The sequence below is a fragment of the Schistocerca americana genome, chromosome 2 (genome assembly GCF_021461395.2).
Source record: "Schistocerca americana isolate TAMUIC-IGC-003095 chromosome 2, iqSchAmer2.1, whole genome shotgun sequence".
In the NCBI taxonomy this organism is placed as follows: domain Eukaryota; kingdom Metazoa; phylum Arthropoda; class Insecta; order Orthoptera; family Acrididae; genus Schistocerca; species Schistocerca americana.
Window position 1 is genome coordinate 824,646,526 of NC_060120.1, and position 23,877 is coordinate 824,670,402.

A 23,877-nucleotide genomic window follows, 5' to 3' on the forward strand; every position below is an offset into this window, starting at 1 on the left:
GAAAAGAATGAGTTTCTGTCAAATAAATAAACTTGTCACTAATTATGGCAGCTTGAATCTGCTGCTAAAATGTTATGTCCTTAAACTTAATGATCTAGTCATTTGTCAGAAACCTTTTACATCATTTTCTGTCATTAATAAATGAAAACTCACAGTTTATCTTCCATGCTTTTTAGGAGAGCATACAGTTCTGCACCCAACCTGAGCTCTTGGCACTCCTGTCATTTGTTGAAGCTCTGGAGGACAATGAGGTTGTAACAATTGATGGTGTTCAACAAGTGTCTCGCATACATGATCCTAAACATAGGTCAACTTTTGAGACTGCTTCTCAGCCTAGGATGGTGAGCATACACCCATTACAGGATACTGAAAATATATTATAGATGTGATTTTCATGCTTCTTTAACAGCAGTTATTTCTTCTTGAAAAGGCACATGTGTGCTGCATGGATGCTGAAAACTACAAGTTGTTACCAGTGGGTCAATTTGAGGAAGACAATGTCCTCAGAGAACTGAACAAAGCTCTTCTTGGCTTCAGGCAGTTACCATATAAAGATGCTCAGCAGTCTACAAGAAGACTGTCACCTATTGGTGAATCATGTAGTTCTACACCTCCTGAGACTACTTCAGAAAAGCTTCAGAAGCAGGTACCATTTGCTTACAACATACTGTGAACATATAAAATAATCAGCATTATGTTCTAGCCATTCAATTTTAATTTAAAATAAACTTAGTGGTTTAATTTAGCTGCTTGCACTTATTTAAAACGGAGCCATTATTGCATGAAGTGCCTGCAGACATCTTCTTGCATACATAATGTTCAATCTACAATTTGAGAATATCCTTGTTACAATAGCTGAGCGAAACAGAAATTATAATTATACTTTAAGAATAGACATATTTTTGTATGGAAGTGTATGGGCAATATTATATGATGATTTATTACATCTAGATCATCTAATTACCACAATATTCTCATTATCAGTTTCACCAATATATTGCCATTTTTAGATGTGATTAATGATCCACAAACAGTTTTCTCATAATATATAAAAATGTAAGTTATATGATTTCTGAACACAATAAACTGTTATAACACATTTCAGTTAAGTATACATCATATTGTCACATGGTAAAAAGAGGCTATATGACATACATAATGACAAAGATGTTTGTGGATCAATTATAACAGCCAAGAATGGGAATTAATTTTTGAGAGCACTAATCTGAATATTGTAGTAATTAGGTGAACTCAACACGATAAATTATTATATTATAATTAGAATGAGATTTTCACTCTGCAGTGGAGTGTGCACTGATATGAAACTTCGTGGCAGATTAAAACTGTGTGCCGGACTGAGACACGAACTCAGGACCTTTGCCTTTCGCAGGCAAGTGCTCTACCAACTGAGCTACCCAAGCACGACTCACGCCCCATCCTCGTGCTTGGGTACCTCAGTTGGTAGAGCACTTGCCTGTGAAAGGCAAAGGTCCCGAGTTCGAGTCTTGTTCCGGCACACAGTTTTTATCTGCCAGGAAGTATTATATTATAATCGTTCTACAAAAGCAAGCTGAATGAAATTTGAATCTGATGCATGGAAATAGAGAAGTTGGGCATCCCAACTAGCGGTTATGTGGTTTCAAAAAGGTTACTCTGCTTCTTCACTTTAATCTAAGGGGAAGGATGTTCTTCACAAAATTGTTTTGAAAATCATATAAGCTCTGTTTTTTGTGTCACAACAAGTGTTTGTTTGCTGTATTTATGAAGCAAAGATTGGAAAGTAGTCTTCTGTTCATATAAAAACAGGCATGAAAAACCACATATGATCCACACCAATAATGCTCTTATTAGGCTTAAGGGCATTACTACTACTACTACTACTACTTGGACATGTGATCTAGTGCTTTACGCCAAGCTGTCTTGCAAGTCGTAAAATGATAATCTATATTATACTAGTGAACCTGGAAACACTTCACAATTTCTAAATATGCATGGGAATCGGATATATGTCCTGTTCTCCTTTTTTCCTCCCCCTCTATGTCCATTTCCATCTCAGCATTCATAAGCCATAAGTACAACTTTCCTGTTTCCTGTTAAAATTGACTGTGAGGAAGTATACAATTTTTGGTTAAAATTATATACAAGGAGCAGGACTATGTAGGGGGATAAGTAATTTGTATAATGGTCTAAATGAGCTGTTATCATAGTTAAACCTGACTGCGAGAAACAAAACAAAACTGGAGATTTTCACACTACAGTGTTTTCTCCCTCACCTGGACATTGTTGTTTAAAAAATGTGTAGCCTATATCCGTTTGACCATCTGTGTGTTTATTAGGGTACTGTGTAAAAATTTGAAGTAAGTAGGTCAAGTATTTTTCAAGATTTTTGTTAACAACTTTTCCATATTGTGTGTGTGTGTGTGTGTGTGTGTGTGTGTGTGTGTGTGTGTGTGTGTGTGTGTGTGTGTGTGTGTCTACCAATATGTACTTGGAAAATTCCAGGAATGTACAGATAGCTTGTGGTGTAGACAGGGATTTGAAACCTGTTTTTCAAGTGTACAGTATACGAATTGCTTAACTTAGCACCACATTGGTTGTCATATGTACTGACCTTATGAAATACTTATCAGTATTATAAAAAGAATAGTTGCTACTCACCATATAGCAGAGGTGCTGAGTCGCAGATAGGCACAACAAAGAGTCTGTCACAATATAAGATATCGGCCAACAAGCCCTTTGTCAAAAATAGATGAAAAACACACGCACGCAGACACAACTCATTTTCATGTGTGTGTGTGTGTGTGTTTGTGTGTGTGTGAGATCTATTTTTGACAAAGGCCTTGTTGGCTGGAAGCTTATTTTGTATCAGTCTTTTTGTTGTGCCTATGTGCGACTCAGCATCTCCGCTATATGGTGAGTAGCGCCCATCCTCTTCATAAACATGTTACATTCCATCCTGGATTTTCCAATGTTTGAAATATGTATCAGTGATAGACATAAAGTAAAAAGCCAATATTTTCTGGTTGTCAGAATAGAACATTCAGATATGTGTGCATTTATACTACTATATAAAGACAAGTTGTCATTTAACATTTTACCAAAAACCTCAAGAAGTTCTTGACCAGTTCACTTCAAATATATTCAGTGACAAGTATTTCATAGGATCAGTACCAATGTGGTGCTAAGTTAAGCAATTCATATATTGTACAATTGAAAAGCAAGTTTCAAATTCCTGTCTGCGCTTCCTAATTCTAGCTATCTGTACATTGTTATCAAACTGAGCTTGTACTCCATCTCCAATAACTTCTTTTTAATTATTTTCACTAGTATCTCTTCTCATATGTACTGTTACCCTAGCACAATGTCAACTTTGTATTCCAAGACCACAGCTTGCTGGATTTGTAAAGAACAAACGGGAACTCTGGAAATCCAGAGTATACCACAATCTATGCAAGTGTAGAAACGCCACATGGACAAGCTAGTATTAAACTGTCAGTGTCAAGTGCCACATGTACCTAAAACAGCCACAATGCCTTGTCTCACCAGGATATTTCAACAAGGCAACACATTCTGAAACTGCATCAGAAAAGAATCTGTCAGTTTGAATACAAAACATACTTCAGAATAAAGACACCAATTAAATGGAGTTCTGAATCTTGCTGTAAGCTTACTAAAAAAGAAAAAAACACAAACTAGAGACATTAAGGTGAAAATTGCCTCCCCACTCAAGGCAAACTTTGTATGTAAGGATAGCAATGTTGTATCTAACTGGGATTCATGACCCAGCAGTCCTCTTTTCTGCCACCTCACAAAAGGAACCATAACTGGGTTTCACAGGGATATGATTGTCAACAGGAATTATGTATGAATAAACAGGTACTCAGAGAGAGACAGTCAGTCATCAGAACTGCCTGAAAATGGTACCATACCATGTTATCAAAATATCACAGAATATAGACAATACCAAATGGTTGAATTCACAGTGATAGGTCAAAAGCCAATATCTGTTAGAGTTTGTTCATTCTTCTTGCAAGTAGCTAAAATGTTTTATTTATAAATTTTATGACTTTATTGTACTAAGAGTTTGAATTAATGCTCACTGTTCATGAAGAGAGACAGTAGTTGTACTAGCATAGTATGGCGTAGTGGCACAAAATGTATTGAAGAATAGAAACATTGTGCTTTCAGATCTGTGTGTGATTTCTGAGTGGAGTGAAAAGAACGTACCTATTTAATGCCTCAAACGTGTTGACCTTTGTACCTCTCCAAAACAGCATCACAGAAAATATTACTTTTCTGCTTTCATCTCAAGAAATCTGATGCACAAAGTCATTGTTTGCTGTGGAAGCATATGGAGAACAAGCTCTGTTGGAAACAATGTGCAGGGATTGGCTTTGATGATTCCAAGACAATGCTTTTGAGATGCATGACAAAATGTATCCTGGTTGGTGTAGAGTACCATGAGCTGCTGTAACTGGATCAAACAAGGAATACTGAATGCTACAAAGCACAGTTACTCAATTTGAATTGCACACTTTGAGAAAAATGTCTGCAGTATGGTCAGCCACATGACAAATTTGTTCTGCTTCATGACTATACCAAACCAGATGTTGCAGACCAAATGAAGCAAGCTTGAAGGAACTTTGATGGGATGTCTTATCCCTTCCCTCCACCATGTTCACCAGACATCAGTCTTGCTAACTGCCATTTTGGTCCATGCAGCTTAGCTTTTCTGGACAACACTTCATGTCTTTTAACTGGCTCCATGAGTTGATCACCCCAAATATACCAGATTTTTTTTTAATCAAAAATCAGATTGTTACCCAAAAAATGGGAAAGGGTTGTAGCTGCTGAAGGACTACTTTCAGTAAATTATCGTATGTCATTGTATTAAAATAAATATGTGTTTTCTGTCCAACAAACAGTGAGAGTTAATTCAAGTACCCAATAATCAGCAGGTCACTGCACTTCCTGAATGAAAATTTCTGATTGTTTTCTCAGTGATCCTTTCTCAAAGGACAATAACAGACCTGCTGTTTCATGCATGCAAGGCATTCAAAGCAATTTTCATTAATAACTAATATCTAAGGTGCTACTCATGTGAATTAGTTAGATGAAATGTTTTTATTATTACTACCTACTGAAACTGCTGCTATTTTTTATGATGTAGATATGATGTTCTGCTTATCATGCAAGTTTTACAGATAATATATTATATACAATTTCAGGAGACTGCTGTGCCTCAGCCACCGCCAACAGCTCCTTCTGCAGCATCAAAAGATTTGTTGCGACCGCCAAGCCCAGGATCACGTCGTGGGCGTTTTATAGTGCTTGGATCCTCAGGAGAATGTTTGCCAATCACACGGAATGTTCCACTAACATTTGGCAGTCACTATTCCAGCTGTCAGTCTGAGACAGAGTCAGAAGAATTTCATAGTGCATGCACATCTCTTGACACAGATGATACAGGTATGTCTCAAAAATCTTTTCTTTAACAGTCTACAAAGTCTCTTTGTTGTGTTTCAAGACTAAGGCAGAAACGCATACACACTTATTTTGCATATGACCTGTAGTATTTCCTCGAAATGACTGTTTGACATCTTCAGATGGTGGTAGTTGCTGACGTCACTGCTGCAAGATGAAACTGGTGAGAATCACATGGTAGCATCAAATTTTATTGGGCCACAAGCAGGAATTACACATACACAGAGAAGAGTTCATCATTGAATGAAATTTAGGCTCATAGTGTCCTGTACTGGGAGCTGAAGAGAGGCCTTCCATGTGTGTGCAGTGAGCAATGACTGAACTGCCAGACACTCCTGTGGTTAAAAACTGAATTAACTCTCTGCAACACATTGCATCCAGTCACAAACTGGAGATTCTTGTTGCTTCTGTTTTAACTTAATATGAGCCAGTGCTGAATTTCAGGCCGTGCTTAGCTGAAATAACATATCCCTGTTGACACAACATTCTTGTATGGTGCTACATGTCTGCCCAATATAATATTTCCCACACTGGCATGGGATCATATGTGTACCACACTTTTTAAGGCCATGTCTGTCTTTAACCAAACACAACAAATTCCTCAATTTTGCTGGTGGACAAAAATGAACTTAATGTTATATCTCCTGAGGACTCTCTCTATTCTTGAAGACATGTCATGAATATATGGAAAGAGGCCTTTGCATTCTATGCTTCTGCATCTTCATTTACATCCTTACACTGTACTAGCTTTGATCAGAATGTACACTCCTGGAAATGGAAAAAAGAACACATTGACACCGGTGTGTCAGACCCACCATACTTGCTCCGGACACTGCGAGATGGCTGTACAAGCAATGATCACACGCACGGCACAGCGGACACACCAGGAACCGCGGTGTTGGCCGTCGAATGGCGCTAGCTGCGCAGCATTTGTGCACCGCCGCCGTCAGTGTCAGCCAGTTTGCCGTGGCATACGGAGCTCCATCGCAGTCTTTAACACTGGTAGCATGCCGCGACAGCGTGGACGTGAACCGTATGTGCAGTTGACGGACTTTGAGCGAGGGCGTATAGTGGGCATGCGGGAGGCCGGGTGGACGTACCGCCGAATTGCTCAACACGTGGGGCGTGAGGTCTCCACAGTACATCGATGTTGTCGCCAGTGGTCGGCGGAAGGTACACGTGCCCGTCGACCTGGGACCGGACCGCAGCGACGCACGGATGTACGCCAAGACCGTAGGATCCTACGCAGTGCCGTAGGGGACCGCACCGCCACTTCCCAGCAAATTAGGGACACTGTTGCTCCTGGGGTATCGGCGAGGACCATTCGCAACCGTCTCCATGAAGTTGGGCTACGGTCCCGCACACCGTTAGGCCGTCTTCCGCTCACGCCCCAACGTCGTGCAGCCCACCTCCAGTGGTGTCGCGACAGGCGTGAATGGAGTGACGAATGGGGACGTGTCGTCTTCAGCGATGAGAGTCGCTTCTGCCTTGGTGCCAATGATGGTCGTATGCGTGTTTGGCGCCGTGCAGGTGAGCGCCACAATCAGGACTGCATACGACCGAGGCACACAGGGCCAACACCCGGCATCATGGTGTGGGGAGCGATCTCCTACACTGGCCGTACACCACTGGTGATCGTCGAGGGGACACTGAATAGTGCACGGTACATCCAAACCATCATCGAACCCATCGTTCTACCATTCCTAGACCGGCAAGGGAACTTGCTGTTCCAACAGGACAATGCACGTCCGCATGTATCCCGTGCCACCCAACGTGCTCTAGAAGGTGTAAGTCAACTACCCTGGCCAGCAAGATCTCCGGATCTGTCCCCCATTGAGCATGTTTGGGACTGGATGAAGCGTCGTCTCACGCGGTCTGCACGTCCAGCACGAACGCTGGTCCAACTGAGGCGCCAGGTGGAAATGGCATGGCAAGCCGTTCCACAGGACTACATCCAGCATCTCTACGATCGTCTCCATGGGAGAATAGCAGCCTGCATTGCTGCGAAAGGTGGATCTACACTGTACTAGTGCCGACATTGTGCATGCTCTGTTGCCTGTGTCTATTTGCCTGTGGTTCTGTCAGTGTGATCATGTGATGTATCTGACCCCAGGAATGTGTCAATAAAGTTTCCACTTCCTGGGACAATGAATTCACGGTGTTCTTATTTCAATTTCCAGGAGTGTATTACATATCTGTTTATTAGAATAACCATTCTATTGGAACACCAGAATAACCATTCTATTGGAACACCATCCTTAGATATTGCAGCTCACTTGGTAGGCTGTCAGGATCTGAAACCACGTGTGCTCTATGCAACCAGGTAGCATAAGACACTATCGCATTGTGTGCATTGATGATAGTTTTTGGTCTGCAAATATAATTGGATTGTGTTTTTAAGGAAGCCCTACATATCCGTACAGCAGACAATCTTATGAGTATGGATGCATGTTTTCAACCAAGCACTGCCTTGATTCCAGCAATGGGTGCCATTAAACTAAAACAGGAACAACAAGCACATCCAATTTATGACCTAATACAGTATATTGCAGAGAGTTAATTCAACCTTTAACCACAGGAGTGTCTGGCAGCACAATCAGTCACTGCTTACTGCACATGTATGGAAGACCTCTCTTTCACTCCTGGCAGAAGGCACTGTGGGTGCCACTTTCTTCCAAGCCTCTATGTGCACACATAATTTCTGCTCCTGCCCCAATAAATTTAGATTCCACCTCACAGTTATCACCAGTAGTGTCCTGCAGCACTGACAACAGCAATTACCACCAACTGAAGAGACTGAAAAATTGTTTTGATGAAATATTGACAGACTTGCACAATTTTATTTGGTGTAAAACTTAAGAAATGTATTTTCAACAGATCCACCAGGAAAGCTTGAAAAGCTGCATCTGATGCAGAGATGATTGAATCCTTTCTACTAAGGGGCAATGATGTTAATTAGTATAAATCCATTAGAAATATATTCACACTTCACCAATAACATATTAATCATACAAGAGTTTTTTTGATTAAATTCTGTAAATTCTCTGAAGAACTGTTGCTGCACTGGGAGTACAATAAGTCTGCTGTGGTTCAAAGATGCAAGAAAATTGCTTCATGGAGTGGAAAATGAATATTTCTGTAAGAAAGTGAAACTGTTTACCAGAGCTGGACTTAAAATGGGTCTTTGCTTTTATGGCAAATGCTATTTCAGACAAGCTATCAATACATTACTCATGATTTGATACAGTTTCAGTCCTTCAAGATATTTCTCTTACTTTCCAATGTCCACACAAGCTCTATGGTATAATTCAGTGAACTAACATGCCAGAAATCAGTCACATTTACATTTCTCTCAGAAGTGATAGTGCAAAATATGCACGAGACCTGCTGCTGACTTTATTTGTAGAGAACTGCCTGCAAAGGGCAAAGATGTGAGTTCCAGATCTGGTCCGGGTCACAGTTCTTATGTATCGGGAAAGTTCATTTCAGCACACAATCCTCTGCAGAGTGAAAGATAATTCCAGGTGTGACATGAGTTTTGGAAGGGAGAACTTTTCCCTTTGAGTGTTAGCATTTTTGCAGAAAAAATGGACAAAAGGAAGTCTATAAAAAAAAGCAGTATTTACTGACTTTACAAAGATTTCTCTAAATCTACTATAATACCTGTTGGAGTGTGTTAATAAGGAGAAGATTAAAAAATCACATGATTAGTGTGTTAATAAAGAGAATATTAAAAAAATCATGTGGTAAGAGGTGCAATAGCAACCAAAAATAATAATGGGAAAAAGACGGAAACTGAATGAGAAAAGGTGAACAAACGCCAAAATTACCATTACAACTTACCTATATGAACCAAGACTGTGGTATCTCCTTTTAATAGGAACTTGATCCAAAGAATATGAGTCAGTACAAAGCTGGCAAAGTGTAGCTACCCCATAACAGAGCTTCTTTATAAACTGTGAAGTGAAAACTCATAGCATTTGGCTTGTATGCCAGATGACTGTCAGTATCTCCTACATATTCATGGATTGTAGACATGAACCCACACACTCCAGATGCAGCAACATCAAATTTGTACTGTGAGTTAATCAATGAATGAGATCTTCACACAGGAATACTACTTCAATTTCCTGAATACGTTTCCCCAAATTTTCACCTGGAGAGAAAATGTCTGTCAGCGCAATCACAAGAACTTCTGTTTGTTGTTGGTGTGGGTCTTGTGTAGAGTGGCATCATGTTGGGTGGATGTATGGAGCTTCACATCTACTCTGAGTACCTAAAGAAAATTGTTAGTGCCCATATGTTACTTACAAAAATTAAGTATTCCAAGTACTGTTGATTCAGGTGTACTCCTCGCAGATGATAATGTTCGGTTTCACTGACATCTTTTTGTGGGTTAATTTGTCATAGTGGAGATAACTACAGCATACTATGGACTAGTCAGTCAGGTGGCATATGTATCACATCTCCATCTATATCTACATATATACTCCACAAGCCACCATACGGTGCAGGGTAGAGGGTACCTTGTACCACTACTAGTCATTTCCTTTCCTGTTCTTCTCACAGATAGAGCAAGGCAAATATGAAGATCTATATGCCTCCATATGAGTCCTAATTTCTAGAATCGTATGTTGGTGGCAGTAGAATTGTTTGGCAGTCAGTGCCCCTTTAGAATAACATTGCCTTCCGTCCAGGGATTCCCATTTCTATAACACTTCCACATTGTTTGAATCTAGTGGTAACAAATCTAGCACCCCACCTCTGAATTGGTTTGATGTCTTCCTTTAATCTGATCTGGTGTGGACACTACAGATATTATGGGTTTGTTTTCCCTATTCATCCACATTTCCAAACAATGGAAAATCCAGGAAATGTGGCTACAGTTGCCTTCGACTGCAATTGTTTGTGTGTTGTGTTGCGTTGTGTGTGTCTGTGTCTGTCATCTATTTTTGACGCAGGCCTTACAGGCCGAGAAAGCTTTATTTGGAACAATCTTTTTTTTTTGTGCCTATCTGCGACTCAGTATCTCCACTATATAGTGAGTAGCAACTTTCCTTTTCTTAATATTGTTAACTCACATTTTTCTACATTTAGAGCCACACCAACTATAAATGTTGTCTAAGTCATCTTGCATCATCCTTTAATCAGTCAACTTCAACACATTCCCATACTCCACAGCACCATCAGTAAATAACCACAGTTTGGTGCCCACCCTATCTGCCAGATCATTTATGTATACAGCAAATAATAGCAGTCCTATCACACATCCCTGCAGTACTCCTGATGATACCCTTGTCTCTGATGAACACTCACCATCAAGGACAACATGCTGGGTTCTATTATTTAAGAAGTCTTCAAGCCACTCCCGTAGCTGGGAACCTATTCCACGAGCACATACATTTAACAGTCTGCAATGGGGTACCACATCAAATGCTTTTCAGAAATCTAGAAATACGGAATATGCCTGTTGCCCTTCATCCATAGTTTGCTGTATACTGCATCAGAAAACAGCAAGCTGAGTTTCACACTATCAATGTTTTCTAAACTTAAGGTAATGTGTACTTCTGAAGGGAATCATCACTTTATGAATTAGATACAGTCCTACAGAGCATCTGTGCAATATATGTGCCGCTTTACCCCACTAGGTGCTGTTTTTGTAGGGATGGTTTTGTTGTTGGACTTGAAAAACTAATTTATATCAATTACACTTATTTATAAAAATTAACAGCACTTGAGTGCAGTGTTTGTAATTAATAATAAACAATTGGGTTTGGTGAACCAATTAAAATAAGAGTGCCTTACAATTGTTTAATTTTGACAGTATCTAGCTCAATTACTAACATTTTTCCATCGCAAAAACAGAAAAAGAGATGATGAGTACTAAATTATGTAAAGTAATTTCTGTTTATTTCACTATTGGTATTTACTGAATCATGATAAGAAGAGAAAACAGTTTTTTTCACTAATTGGGCACTTTTGTGACATAGATTTTGGTATACTATAAATTGAGTTAACTATGATCTTGTATATAAAGTATTCTGATTTTTGTGATGATCATAAATTCTTGCCTGTAGGAAAGTTCTGGTGGAATGTAATATTTTAGGAGTAAAGTAGACCACTCACTGAAAAGCAGATGCATTTAGTTGTTCACAGGCGCACACACACAAAAAAGAGAAAATATGGCAGCTTTCCTTTCATGACCTAGACGTGGACCGGGTGGGGTGGGGGTTGTGTGGTGTGGGTAGAGGAAGAGAGAGATGGGGAAACAAAAAAGGGATTGGGTGTGGGTAGCTAATGGTGCAGAGGGAGGCAGCTGGTTTGCTGGCTAGGAAGGCAGCAGGAAGGGGGTGGAAAGTCCACAGGCCAGGTATATGACGCAGAGCACCAAAAATGAAGACGATGTGGAGACATGAATTTGATCAGGGTGGGGAAACCGTTGGGTGAAGGGTGTGGGAACAGTGAGGTAATGAAGACTGAAGCCAGGAGGTTTAGTCGAATGAAGGATGTGTTGTAAGGATGACTCCCATCTGCATAGTTCAGAAAGCTGGTGGTGGATGGGAGGATCCATGTGACCCAGGTTGTAAAGCAGCCACTGAAATCGAGGATGTTGTACTAAGTTGCATGTTGTGCCACCAGGTGGTCAACTTTGTTCTTGGCCACAGTGTAGCAGTGGCCGTTCATCCTGGTGGCCAGCTGGTTGGATGTCATACTGACATCAAAAGCTGTGCAGTGATACACCAACATCCTGTGACCTTGCCCCTATTGAACACTACCTCTCCCAGTGTCCTTCAGACTCCAAACCCACTACCTCATTTCTCATGCACCTTATTAACTTTTCCTAACACATAAGTGTTTCACATAATTATTTCACCAGATCCTCCTAAAACCAACTTGCCACCTTCCTGAATGTTAACCACCAATAGTACCTGAATTTTGACAGCTGCCATCCCTTACACAACAAAAAAACCCTCCCTTACAGCCTGGACACCCAAGGACATCGTATCTGCAGTGATGAAAACTCCTATGGCCAGTATGTTGAATGTCTTGAGAGGGCCTTCACAGACAGGCACTACTACCAAAACTAGTCTGCAAACAGATTTCCAGCCATAAACTCAAATGCCCCCAATCCTTCCACTACCCAAGAATCATCTGCAAAGGATTGGCCCCCTTGTCACCTAATTCATAGGATTGAAACATCTGTACCCTATCCTTCACCGGGGCTTTGATTATCCAGCATCATGTCATGAAACGAGGAACATTCTATCCAAGATTCTTCCCAGTCCTCCTAAAGTAATGTTCCATTCCCGACCCAACCCACGCAACATTCTAGTCCATCCTTATGTTCCTCCAGCTCCAATCCCCTTGTCACAGGAATCATATCCCTGTAGAAGATCCAGGTGCAAGACCTGCCCAGTCCGCTTACCCAGAACTTCGTATTCTGCTCCTGCCACATGCTTATTGTTCCTCATCAGAGTCAGGGCCACCTGTTAAAGCATCCGTTTCATATGCCAATGCTGCTGTAATCACTGCACAGCTTTTTATGTCAGTATGACAACAACAAACTGTCCACCAGAATGATTAGCCAGCGTCACACTGTGAGAACAAAGTTGAGCAGACAATGGCACAGCATGCTAGATTATAGTGGCCAACAGGCCATCTGGATCCTTTCCTCCATCAGCAGCTTTTTTAAACTACTTGAGCGGGAGCTATCCTTACAACAAATCCTTCACGCCCATAACCCTCCTCATTTCATGCTCCATTAGTCCACTGTTCCTGCATTTTGCACTGAACAGTTTCCCAGTCTTATCTGCTGCCCCCTCCCCCCCCCCCCCCCCCCTCAAATTCGTGTCTCCACATCACCTAGCAAACCGGCTACCTCCTTCTGAGCCACTGTCTATCCCCCTCCCCTCTCCCCCAGAGACCCTCTTCCCCTCTTCCCTTCTCTCTCCACTCATGACATAGCCTCCAGCACACAATAACCCATGTGCTGAACTGCATTTGTGCCATTGTGCATCAAGTGTGTGTGTGTGTGTGTGTGTGTACACATCTTTGTCAGTTATGCTAGATAATGGGCTAATAACCGGAACTTAATGGTGCCAAAATAAATAATTAGTAAAACAAGTGGCAAAAAATGTCTCTTCCATACAACTGTCTCAGTGTCTCTTTACCAAGTTTTGCTTATTACTTGAAGGCAAACAGAATGTTGTCAGGTGACTTTTCATTGGATGTTGTAATACATTTCATACCTTACAGTGTATACAGTTTGCTCTGTATCCTCCTAATAGGAACATTTTCCTGCAAGGAGCATTATGTCTATGGCCACCATGTTGGAGGCTGCAAGGGAAAAGAGCCACCATCTACCAGCTGTGATTCTACCTAATAGCAACTGTATTCAGGATCAGAGAATTGAGTGACCTCCGAGCAGTGGTCAAAGCACCTCACATCAGGTCTAGAAAGACTTGGCCCACTCTAGGAGTACCTCTCCCCTAACATTCTTGGAAATTTCCTATCCATGAAAATTTGCTATATATATCTGTCCATACATTGAAAAGGCCAGGTCAAATTCTTTGTCTTACCAGCTTAATTATTTGCTACCAATTTTTGTTGCTGTTGCTTAAGAGGACACAGTTGTGAAGGAACTCCAATAAGGAATCAATGTTAAAATGAGCAAACATTTTCTAAGGAAACTAGTAGAGATAAAAACCCAAAACTCTTGCAGAATTCAGATGAAACACCATGCTAAAATCATATAAAATTGATTACTGTATTTTATATATATTTTAAGTAATCCTTATTATGTCCCAAAAGGAAAGATTAAAACTCTTTTGAACAGCATGCAGTTTGTAAATTTGCTCTTGGTGTCAATACCGGTCCCTTTTTATCTGGTTAATCATTATTTTATTAACAAGAGATAATGAAAGTTTTATGTCTCTATCAGCGTTAGTTTTCTATGAAAGTGTACCAGAATATAAAAAAATGTAGTTTTGAGAAAAACTGTAATGCTCATTACCATACAGAAACATTCCAAGACTAGACTTTGGGTCAGCTTCATCACATCTGTCTTCTTTTCTTTGATCTCCTGACTATCTTGGTTTCCTTGGTAGCATTTCCTGTAGAAATTTCAGCATAGCGGACACAGTCCATGTTTGTGCTTTTCAGTCCTCCCTCAAGATTGATACCATCATCTGTTCCCAAGAGGCTTAACGCAACAGTCTTCTTTGGTGCACCAACATTGAAGCACATCACTTCATCATGAACAGCAAACTTTAGTGTTTCCTTTCCTGGTTTTGGTAGCCTTATCACAATAACAGAATTCAAACTTTCATTTGGATACTGAGTTTACCTTGGAGACACTTTTTCAAGAGCTCTTGCTGAGCAACTAGAAAAGTTCCTGGAAAAGTTTATGCTTATGATTGGAATCTACAGCTGAGTTGAATTTGCACCACTGATGGGTCCGTGTGGGCAAAGGTTATATGGTTTCTCATCCATTGAAATTTTATGAAATAAAACAGCCCAGGCAGCTTTTCTTGTTGCTTATGGGTCCTGTCTACTTCAACTTAACTTTATTTTCCTTACATATCTACAGAATTCATGATCCCAGTCTTTTCTTTACATGCTCTATGCACTCTAATTACCTAATTCTGACTGTAGGCCCATATTATTTCTCTCCTACCACTTTCTGGTAAGCTATACTATTCCTACCCCCAAGACAGTCTTTACAAAGGACACCTCTTGACTGCTTAGCCCTTCTGAAAATGTTAACAACACCAGCCACTTCTATGCCTCCACTAGTACAATTGCAGTGACTACAGATGTCACAGAACTTAGTAATTATTTCAATATCCAGGACCATTCTAGTAGAACAAGGGAGTTGCTGACACAATGCCATTTAGGGATGTATGTTCACATTCTGCCAACTGCCATCAACACCAGCAGCAGTATGCCTTTGATTAGAGTTTGGATCATTCAACAGAACATCTAATTTTGCTGCTGTGGAACACAAATGTCTGCTGTACTGTAGTAAGTACTCAGCAAGACAGAAGAAATGTGGGTGTGGCATCATGAGAAAAATAATAACTCAGGATCTAATCATCAAATCTGAATGAAAGAAATGGTATTTTATAGCCAGATAATTGGGACATTAATCAAGACTAAAAAAAATTATTTTTTAAGCCAGTTTGTGACTTGTCCTCTTAATACTCTTTTTTCATTTACTTAAAGAAATGTGCTCTCATCAAGAAAGCTGCTTTCTAAAAGCATTTCGACATAGTCTCAGGTAATGTTTTGTTTGGCAGTATTGGGAAGATTTTGTGTTTTGTTTAGTCATCCATTTGTCAGTCATCTCTATTGCAATTTTATTTCTGATTCTTCAGACAAAAGACACTTGCTGGGCTTCCAGCTGAACATACAACAGTTAGGTGAGTGCATGTCTGGGACAATACTGTCCAATAACTTCTCTGTCTTTTTGGCCGAGCACAGGAGTTCACTCAGACTCAAAAAACATCATGTGCATAAACTTTATCAGATATGGTCAGCAGTACTCTCATATTGATAGTTATTGATAGTTACATTTGTTGATGACGCTGTTGTCTGCAAGATAGTCTTGCCACTGGATAATAATATGGAAATGCAGAATGACTTAGATAGATTTTCTCATTTGTGTAGCAAGGGTAACTCTAGATATCATTTCCACTTATTTTACTGAATGGGAGTGTTTTTTAAATGTGGATAAATGCTAGGAGTGTCTATAATAAACAGGAAAATCTGATAATATCTTACTAAAAATCCAGTGATATGTTTGTGGTATGTAACAAATCAGTTAAATATCTTGTGGGTAGAAATGAGGTGTGATACAATATGAAATGAACACATGAAATTAGTAGTGGGTAATGGAAATGGAAGACTTCGAGTTGAAGGAAGGGTATAGAGAATAAAGAAAATCCCATACAGGAAACTAATTTTGCTAATTGTAGAGCATCATTCCATTCCTCTTATACAAGGTATAATAGTAGATATCAAATGAATTAAGAAATACTCTGCTGAAACACTGATTTAAATAAATGAGGTGGTTCTCCATGGAATCAGTACAGAAAGGAATATGTGAAGAATGCTAATTAGAAAACAGAATAGGATGACAGGACACATGTTTAGACATCGTGGAACTAAGAGGGCCCATACAGTAATTTCAGTAATTTGTAGGGAAGGGGGGGGGGGGGTCAAGATTTTGGTACATGGAGTATTTTTAATATTTTCAAAGATGAATGATGACATTTAAGTAGCCATAAACAATTTACATTTGCAACCCTGTTAAGAACCTATCTAATATTAACTTTTAAATAATTTTCTTGCAAGAAACACCCCAATATTTTTTCCTTTCCCTGAGAGCTAGGGGGATGCCCCCCCCCCCCCCTGCCCCTGGGTGTGGGTACCCTTGCATGGAACACCTTTTATGATGCTAGAGGGAGCCATAAAGAGCAAACATTTGAGGCTAAAACAGGGATCAGAATATATACAAAAAGTAACTGAGGAAATTGGGTGTAACTGCTACTTTGAGAGGAAGACATTAGCATGAGAGAGGAAATTCTGACTGGCTGCGTAATATCTAATCAGAACACTTAGAGGACGGAGCGGGGGGGGAGGGGGGGGGGGGGAGGAGAACCACCTTTTATATCATAAAATATGTCATCTGTATTGTTCACTAGCATTACCTATTCTTGCTTTCAAGAAGGTAAAACTTAAAACTACTGATTATTTTTGCAGGTACCATACCAATACAAATCACATCATGCTGTCCATATCAGCTTCACTGGTATATAGATGAGTGTTTATATAATACCACTTACATAGTAATAACTGTTTTTGAAACAAGACTTTATTTTGTTTTTTGTCAGATAAAATGTCAGATAAAGTTTAATGAATGTGGAGGAGGAAAAGTCTCTCTTTATGCTCTTCGAGTTTACAGAACAACTAGTATTTCTGAGATACATGGCGATAATAATCAAGACAATAAATAGTTTTTATTCTTTTATACAAAAAGGAGAATGACCTTTTTCTTTAACTTTACGTTAATCTAGAACTTAAATTCAGTTTAATTCAACATAATTATATAAAAACTTATGTACATAAAGTATAAATGTTCACAGCAGTCTGATGCTAAACTAAGTGTTCAAAATCACTGTGTTTGACAGAAAGTGAAGGATGTGCACGCCGCTACAGCTCACATCTTGATACTCCTGAAAGACGCCACACATTTGCTGCACGGCTGCGTGATGCTCTGTGCCGTGAAGCAGCAAGCAGTACATGCAGCACAGATTCAAGTTATGCAGTTGGAATCAGTGTCACAGGGTCCAGCGTTGGTGACAAAGACATAAGGTCTGCAATAGACAGTCGCAGTGTTAAGTAATTTACAGGTTTGCAGCTAAATTATTTATAATTTTATAAGAGTCTTAGTATTTTACAAATCCTAAAGCTGCAAGGACAAAATCTCATTTATGCATGCTTCTCAATTTACTTATATGAAATGAAATTTATGCTATGTTACAATTACACAAAGAAATAAGTAGACAGTATTTCTAATATCCAGAACCACAGGTTTCTTCTTCAGGACAGAGAAGAGGGAATTGTTGAAGGAGGATGCAGAGTGGGTGGTTGCACATATTTTAGAAGATGGGTACATAGGGACCTATCTTGTCAAAGGAAGAAAGGAGGCAAATATGAAGGAGAGTATGTGAGAGAGAATCAGTGCATGAGCTTTGCTAAAAGATGGTAGAAGGGAGTAATAGAAAGAAATGTGAAGACTGATACTGAAGAAAAGAAGGCAGCAATAATAAGAATAAAGTACAATAAATAGAATAAAGTGTCAAACCATGAAGGAATAAAAATAATATGTAAAGATAATAAACATAAATAAAATGCCAACAAACATCAGTGGTGAAAGGGAGGGGGAGGAGGATGACTACATAATATGCTGCATCTTGGAAGATGGCAGAAAAGTAAGAGTAGAAGTTCCTAGAATTTGGGGAAACTGCCACTTGGTGGGAGAAGACAAGTATGTATTTTATACTGTACCATAGATACATGCAGGGATAATCTCACCCTGGATGTGAAATTTATCAATATTATTGTTACAACATTGCCTGTAAGTTTCTTGCCAGACTATCATTGAATATACTATTGTATTACAAACACAGTAGCATGTGGCTCTGCCTTTGATTTCATTTGATTTCATAGATTGTACTTTGATGAGTGATGCATTCAAATCTTCTGATTGCGACTTGTTAAGAAATTGATAAAGTATCATTTGTGGACCTGAGCCTGAATGTTTTCAGGATGGTCACTGTCTTCCACTAAGGCAGTCTTCTGGTATATGTAAGCTTGTACATTTTGTTTTTGGCAGAGCTGGAGTAGGTGGCAGTGAGACATTGCCAAGGACAGGCTTTACAACAGAAGAGGTTGAAGGATAGGGACTTGCAGTAGGTATGGAGTGCACTGTAGTATTATTTGTTTATTTTATACCCCCTATGCCCCTTTCATTCTGCTTGATAAGCTCTGTTTCATTCTGATTTTATTTTATTTTGTGCCCATATCTTGATTTATCACTTTCTTTCATCATCCTTCAAATGAAGCAGGTAGAGTGGTTGATTTTCCCCTCCCCCTCCCCTCTTCAACCTCACACTCTGTACAATGCCTTTCGTTTTGTACCTGCCCCCTTTTCCTTCTCAGGCAAGGTACAAAGTAGGTCGTTCTTAATCTGGACTCTGAGTGATCTAACTGCTCCCACCTTCACCTGGCTCACTCAACTATTGATTCCTTTCTGCCTTGAATAAACAGATATAATCATCACACATTGAAAGTTGTTAAGATCCTACACATATCTGAAGCCAGCACTTAAGTGAAAATGTGGAAGAACATTGAAAATTAATGCATTGTTTTAATATTTGATACTGGCCAAAGGTAATGTTACTAATAAGTAATGACCTGCTCACAATACCATGGGCAGTTAATCAGAGTGAACATATTAGCTGTCCGGCACTATCTTAAGTGCTAATTTTAATTTCATTAATATTGAAAGCCAGTAAAAGCCATGTTTATAATCACACATTATCACAAGTTAAAGAGTACATTACGTACAAGAGACTAATGCATGGTACTCAGTTTCAGACTCACTCAGGGGTTAATCAGTTGAGGAAAGTAGGGAGAAGGTAAAAACTGGGAAGAGAAAGGTAAAAAGTGGGAAGAGAAAGTTATAGTTATGTTCTTAACAATGGACACTGGTAAAAAAGGAGCAGCCCATACAATTTGTTATATGGTGATAGTGATAAATGACAGATAAATTAGCATAAAATTATAATTAAGATAACATTATTTGGTCAAATTATTAAGTGGCTCTGAAGTATAATGGTGATTGAAGAAATTGAGAAAAAAGGCAAAGAGATACAGTAATGACAGAAAGGGTTCAAATAAAGAAAGCATGATTAGGGAGTCAGAATACTCACAGAAAACAGTCCATTTAGAATACTGACTTGGCAAAGAAATAGTCATGGGACAGGAAACATATGGAACAAAAAGAGAAGGACACATAGAGAAGTGACCTATTGCTATTCATCTTCTCACACAGTCAGCCATCAGCAACATGAGTTGCAAATCCAGAAATAAAAAAGAAAGCTTAATATTCAGCATTTAGTTCACATCAAACAAAATTCACATTTTTTCTGCTGGTATTCATTCTATTGATAATGATATGTGCCATAAGTCTCTCATGAACACAAAACTTGTTTTTATGGAAATTTTACTTGTACTTAACACAAAGGTGAGTTTTAATGTGCCTTTTTGCAACTGAAATTAGGCTAGTGTGAACTTTTATGGTATAAATGGATTGTTATTTTCTTCTTCTTCACTTTGCCACAATAACCACAGTGATCACCAAATTTTAAATGGTAAGTGCAGTAAGCAGGCATTTGCTTGTCGGTCAGAAATACTTCTATAAGATCCATGGAAGGTAACATAGAATGGTGACGTGTGGGACCCACACATTCTTGTACACAAGTGGAGGAGGGTTGGGTTTCTTTATCTTGCAGTGTTAGCTGTACATTAACAGTGATTCACAGCAGTATGAATAGGTTTACTGATGAAGAGTTGACTGATATGCAACGCGGGTATGGGTTCACTGAATTCAGTGGAAGAAGAGCACAATGCAAAACCAGAATACACAACATAGAGTAATGAACAGATGCAAAGGGCACTGGGACCTTTCGCTTGTCATGACTGTGCTTCTATGGATTATGTGCAATGGAACAATATGGAAAAATACAAGAATGACCCAACAAGTGAAACTGATTCCAGAACGGCTGTGATGTGGTTGCCATTGCTGTGGGAACAGTTTAGCGTAGTGTCATTGTGCTCTTCTTCCACTGAATTCAGTGAACCCATACCCGAGTTGCATATCAGTCAACTCTTCATCAGTAAACCTATTCATACTGCTGTGAGTCACTGTTAACATACAGCTAACACTGCAAGGAAAAGAAACCCAAGACAGAACTAAGCAGTACTGAATGCGAGCTTGGGGGTTAAGAATAAAGTGGGTGTTACAGTTATCAACAGGAAACACCTTGAGTGAATGGAACAGTCCTGATTCACTCTGTAGTTAACATTATTAATTCACAGAATTAGGAAAATACAGCAAACCTTGATGCTAAAGAAATTTAGTGTAAGATGCATGCATACAGACCAGTTTATTTTTTTATTTTCTAGGAAGAACAGCGTGAGACATTTTGAATATAAGCTGTCACTCAAAAATGTTCCAGTTTTATCAAATGTAATTTAACATCATGCAGAAGAGTTCACAAATTTCAGTAAGCGCAGTAATTACAAAAAGGAAGCATTATTATAAGAATGAACAAATCAGAAATTTGGTTCGAAATTTTTTGAAATAACAATTTTTTCTGCAGGAGTGCAAAAAATTGTCAGATCAGAGTTGTTTGTTTAAACCAGCACAACAAAAATGTTTTGGAGATATGATGATGTGCTTACGTAGTCATAAAAATGGAATACACCTTCATTAAAGTAGTAAAAGGTGGAGAACACATCAGGGTATAAATTAAAAGATTGTGCAATCTGCAATCTATGTGAATACTAACATCACTTGTTTTCATTTGTGAAATAATTTAAATTTTAAAATCGAAGCACTTAGTGTACTTTTAATTTCTACTTGAATCAAAAGAAGACAACATTTAGTATTGGTCAGAACCGACAGGTACACATGGAAACATTGGTCACTGTCAAATCATTTTAATATTAAAAATGTATATAAAAACAAAGATGAGGTGACTTACCGAACAAAAGCGCTGGCAGGTCGATAGACACACAAACAAACACAAACACACACACAAAATTCAAGCTTTCGCAACAAACTGTTGCCTCATCAGGAAAGAGGGAAGGAGAGGGGAAGACGAAAGGAAGTGGGTTTTAAGGGAGAGGGTAAGGAGTCATTCCAATCCCGGGAGCGGAAAGACTTACCTTAGGGGGAAAAAAGGACAGGTATACACTCGCACACACGCACATATCCATCCACACATACAGACACAAGCAGACATACCTGTCCTTTTTTCCCCCTAAGGTAAGTCTTTCCGCTCCCGGGATTGGAATGACTCCTTACCCTCTCCCTTAAAACCCACTTCCTTTCGTCTTCCCCTCTCCTTCCCTCTTTCCTGATGAGGCAACAGTTTGTTGCGAAAGCTTGAATTTTGTGTGTGTGTTTGTGTTTGTTTGTGTGTCTATCGACCTGCCAGCGCTTTTGTTCGGTAAGTCACCTCATCTTTGTTTTTATATATATTTTTTCCCACGTGGAATGTTTCCTTCCATTATATTAATATTAAAAATGAAAATACTTAAGCTATTCCTCATATGAATGTTATAGTGATATTATAATTTTAGGGTAAGAAGAGGTGGATCAAGAGGATTCATGCTACAGGAGGATTCAATGGATGATAAATTTTTGAGAGAGTCATTGCAACAGGAGAAAGAATGGATAGACAAATTTCGAGCAAAGCGAGCTGGTCTTCTTGCTCGGAAAGACACAGGAGATTCCTCTAAATACAGCTTCAGTACTGATTGCAGTTCCGGTAGGTTGTGAGTTAGAACTCACACACACCTATTTATACAGGGTACTTACTTTAGTTTCATTTCTGGAAAAATTTGTGAAAGAGGAGTATTCATGTAATGAACTATGCAACTTTATCCTCAGAATATTGAAGGCTTTATGCTAATAACCCAGTGATTACATTGATTTTTAACTGAGACTAATATTTTAAAATTTGAATGATTTACAGCAGCCAACCCAATCAACAGGACTATATGGTATGTAAATGTACCAAATTGAGTATCTGTGTGATTATTACTTCATACTAAATAATTGTATATGTAGGGTACCTGGAAAATTTATTTATGTCATGATAAACTGATGCTTATCTACTTAACTGCTCCTATATCTTTTCAAATATTTAGTTGATTTCTCTGTTGTCACATAGACATTAGTGCCTGCCAAGAGAGAACCCTAGTCTCATTCGGACACTAGCTGTAGCTTTGGGAGGAGGTTGTTTGGAGTGGGAGAGAGAAAAGTAAAGTATTTATAAAAAATGTCTGTCAGTGCAGAGCAGAACAAATGGTGTATGTTTCTTCCACTTTTTTTAGTTGTGAACAATAAAATTGGGGTCCATATTTTGTTTTATGCAGATCTTTACAATTAGGAATGTTGCACAGAGCTTATGGGAAGTTAATTGTTTCAAATAATAGAAGCTTAACTCATATATGCCCAGTGGGTCAAAAATGATCATGCTGCAACCTGACAAGTTTGCCCTCACGTAGGATGACCACACATGTGGTGGTGGGGTAGCTCTGCGCATTCAGCAGGTCTCCAGGAATATGGCAATTCTAGAACTCGGCATGGACCATGACAGCAAATAAGAATGGCTGTACATGTTTCTGTAAGAAAAAAATTAGCTCACTATATTATTTTCACTGGTCAGGTCACAAGAAGATGTGTGCTTTGTAAAAGTAAAACTGTCAAATTGTGCCCCAAATGTAATGTAATTAGCATGAAGAATACTTTGCTGAGTTTCATACACAATTACATTAATAGCTCATAATTTGTAATAATAAAGTCTCATTATGAAAATTCAATTAATAAATGCTGGTAAGCATAAAATGTTTTATTTTGATTATTCCTGTCCCATAGTAGTGTACTATGGTGTCATTGTTGGCCCATTGTAAAAAACCTTCTTCCAGAACTGACAGCTACAAATCACTGTTACAGTTGCTATCTGTAGTTATTAATAAATGATATATGTGAAAATCATACAACTCTGTGACAAAAAAGGTTCTGTAAGGGTTAAA

At 39.0% G+C, this 23,877-nt stretch overlaps 1 protein-coding gene across 3 annotated transcripts in view; it reads left to right on the forward strand.

The window, feature by feature from the left end:
• Positions 1-23,877, forward strand: part of LOC124595441 (probable poly(ADP-ribose) glycohydrolase 2) — a 457,210-nt gene that overhangs the window by 416,631 nt on the left and 16,702 nt on the right. For all 3 annotated transcript variants that reach the window (XM_047134183.1, XM_047134185.1, XM_047134184.1), the window contains 5 exons: positions 177-341; positions 431-646; positions 5,229-5,469; positions 17,676-17,859; positions 22,420-22,607. In XM_047134183.1, the coding sequence (XP_046990139.1) occupies positions 177-341; positions 431-646; positions 5,229-5,469; positions 17,676-17,859; positions 22,420-22,607 (994 nt within the window). The remainder of the gene's footprint in view (positions 1-176; positions 342-430; positions 647-5,228; positions 5,470-17,675; positions 17,860-22,419; positions 22,608-23,877) is intronic.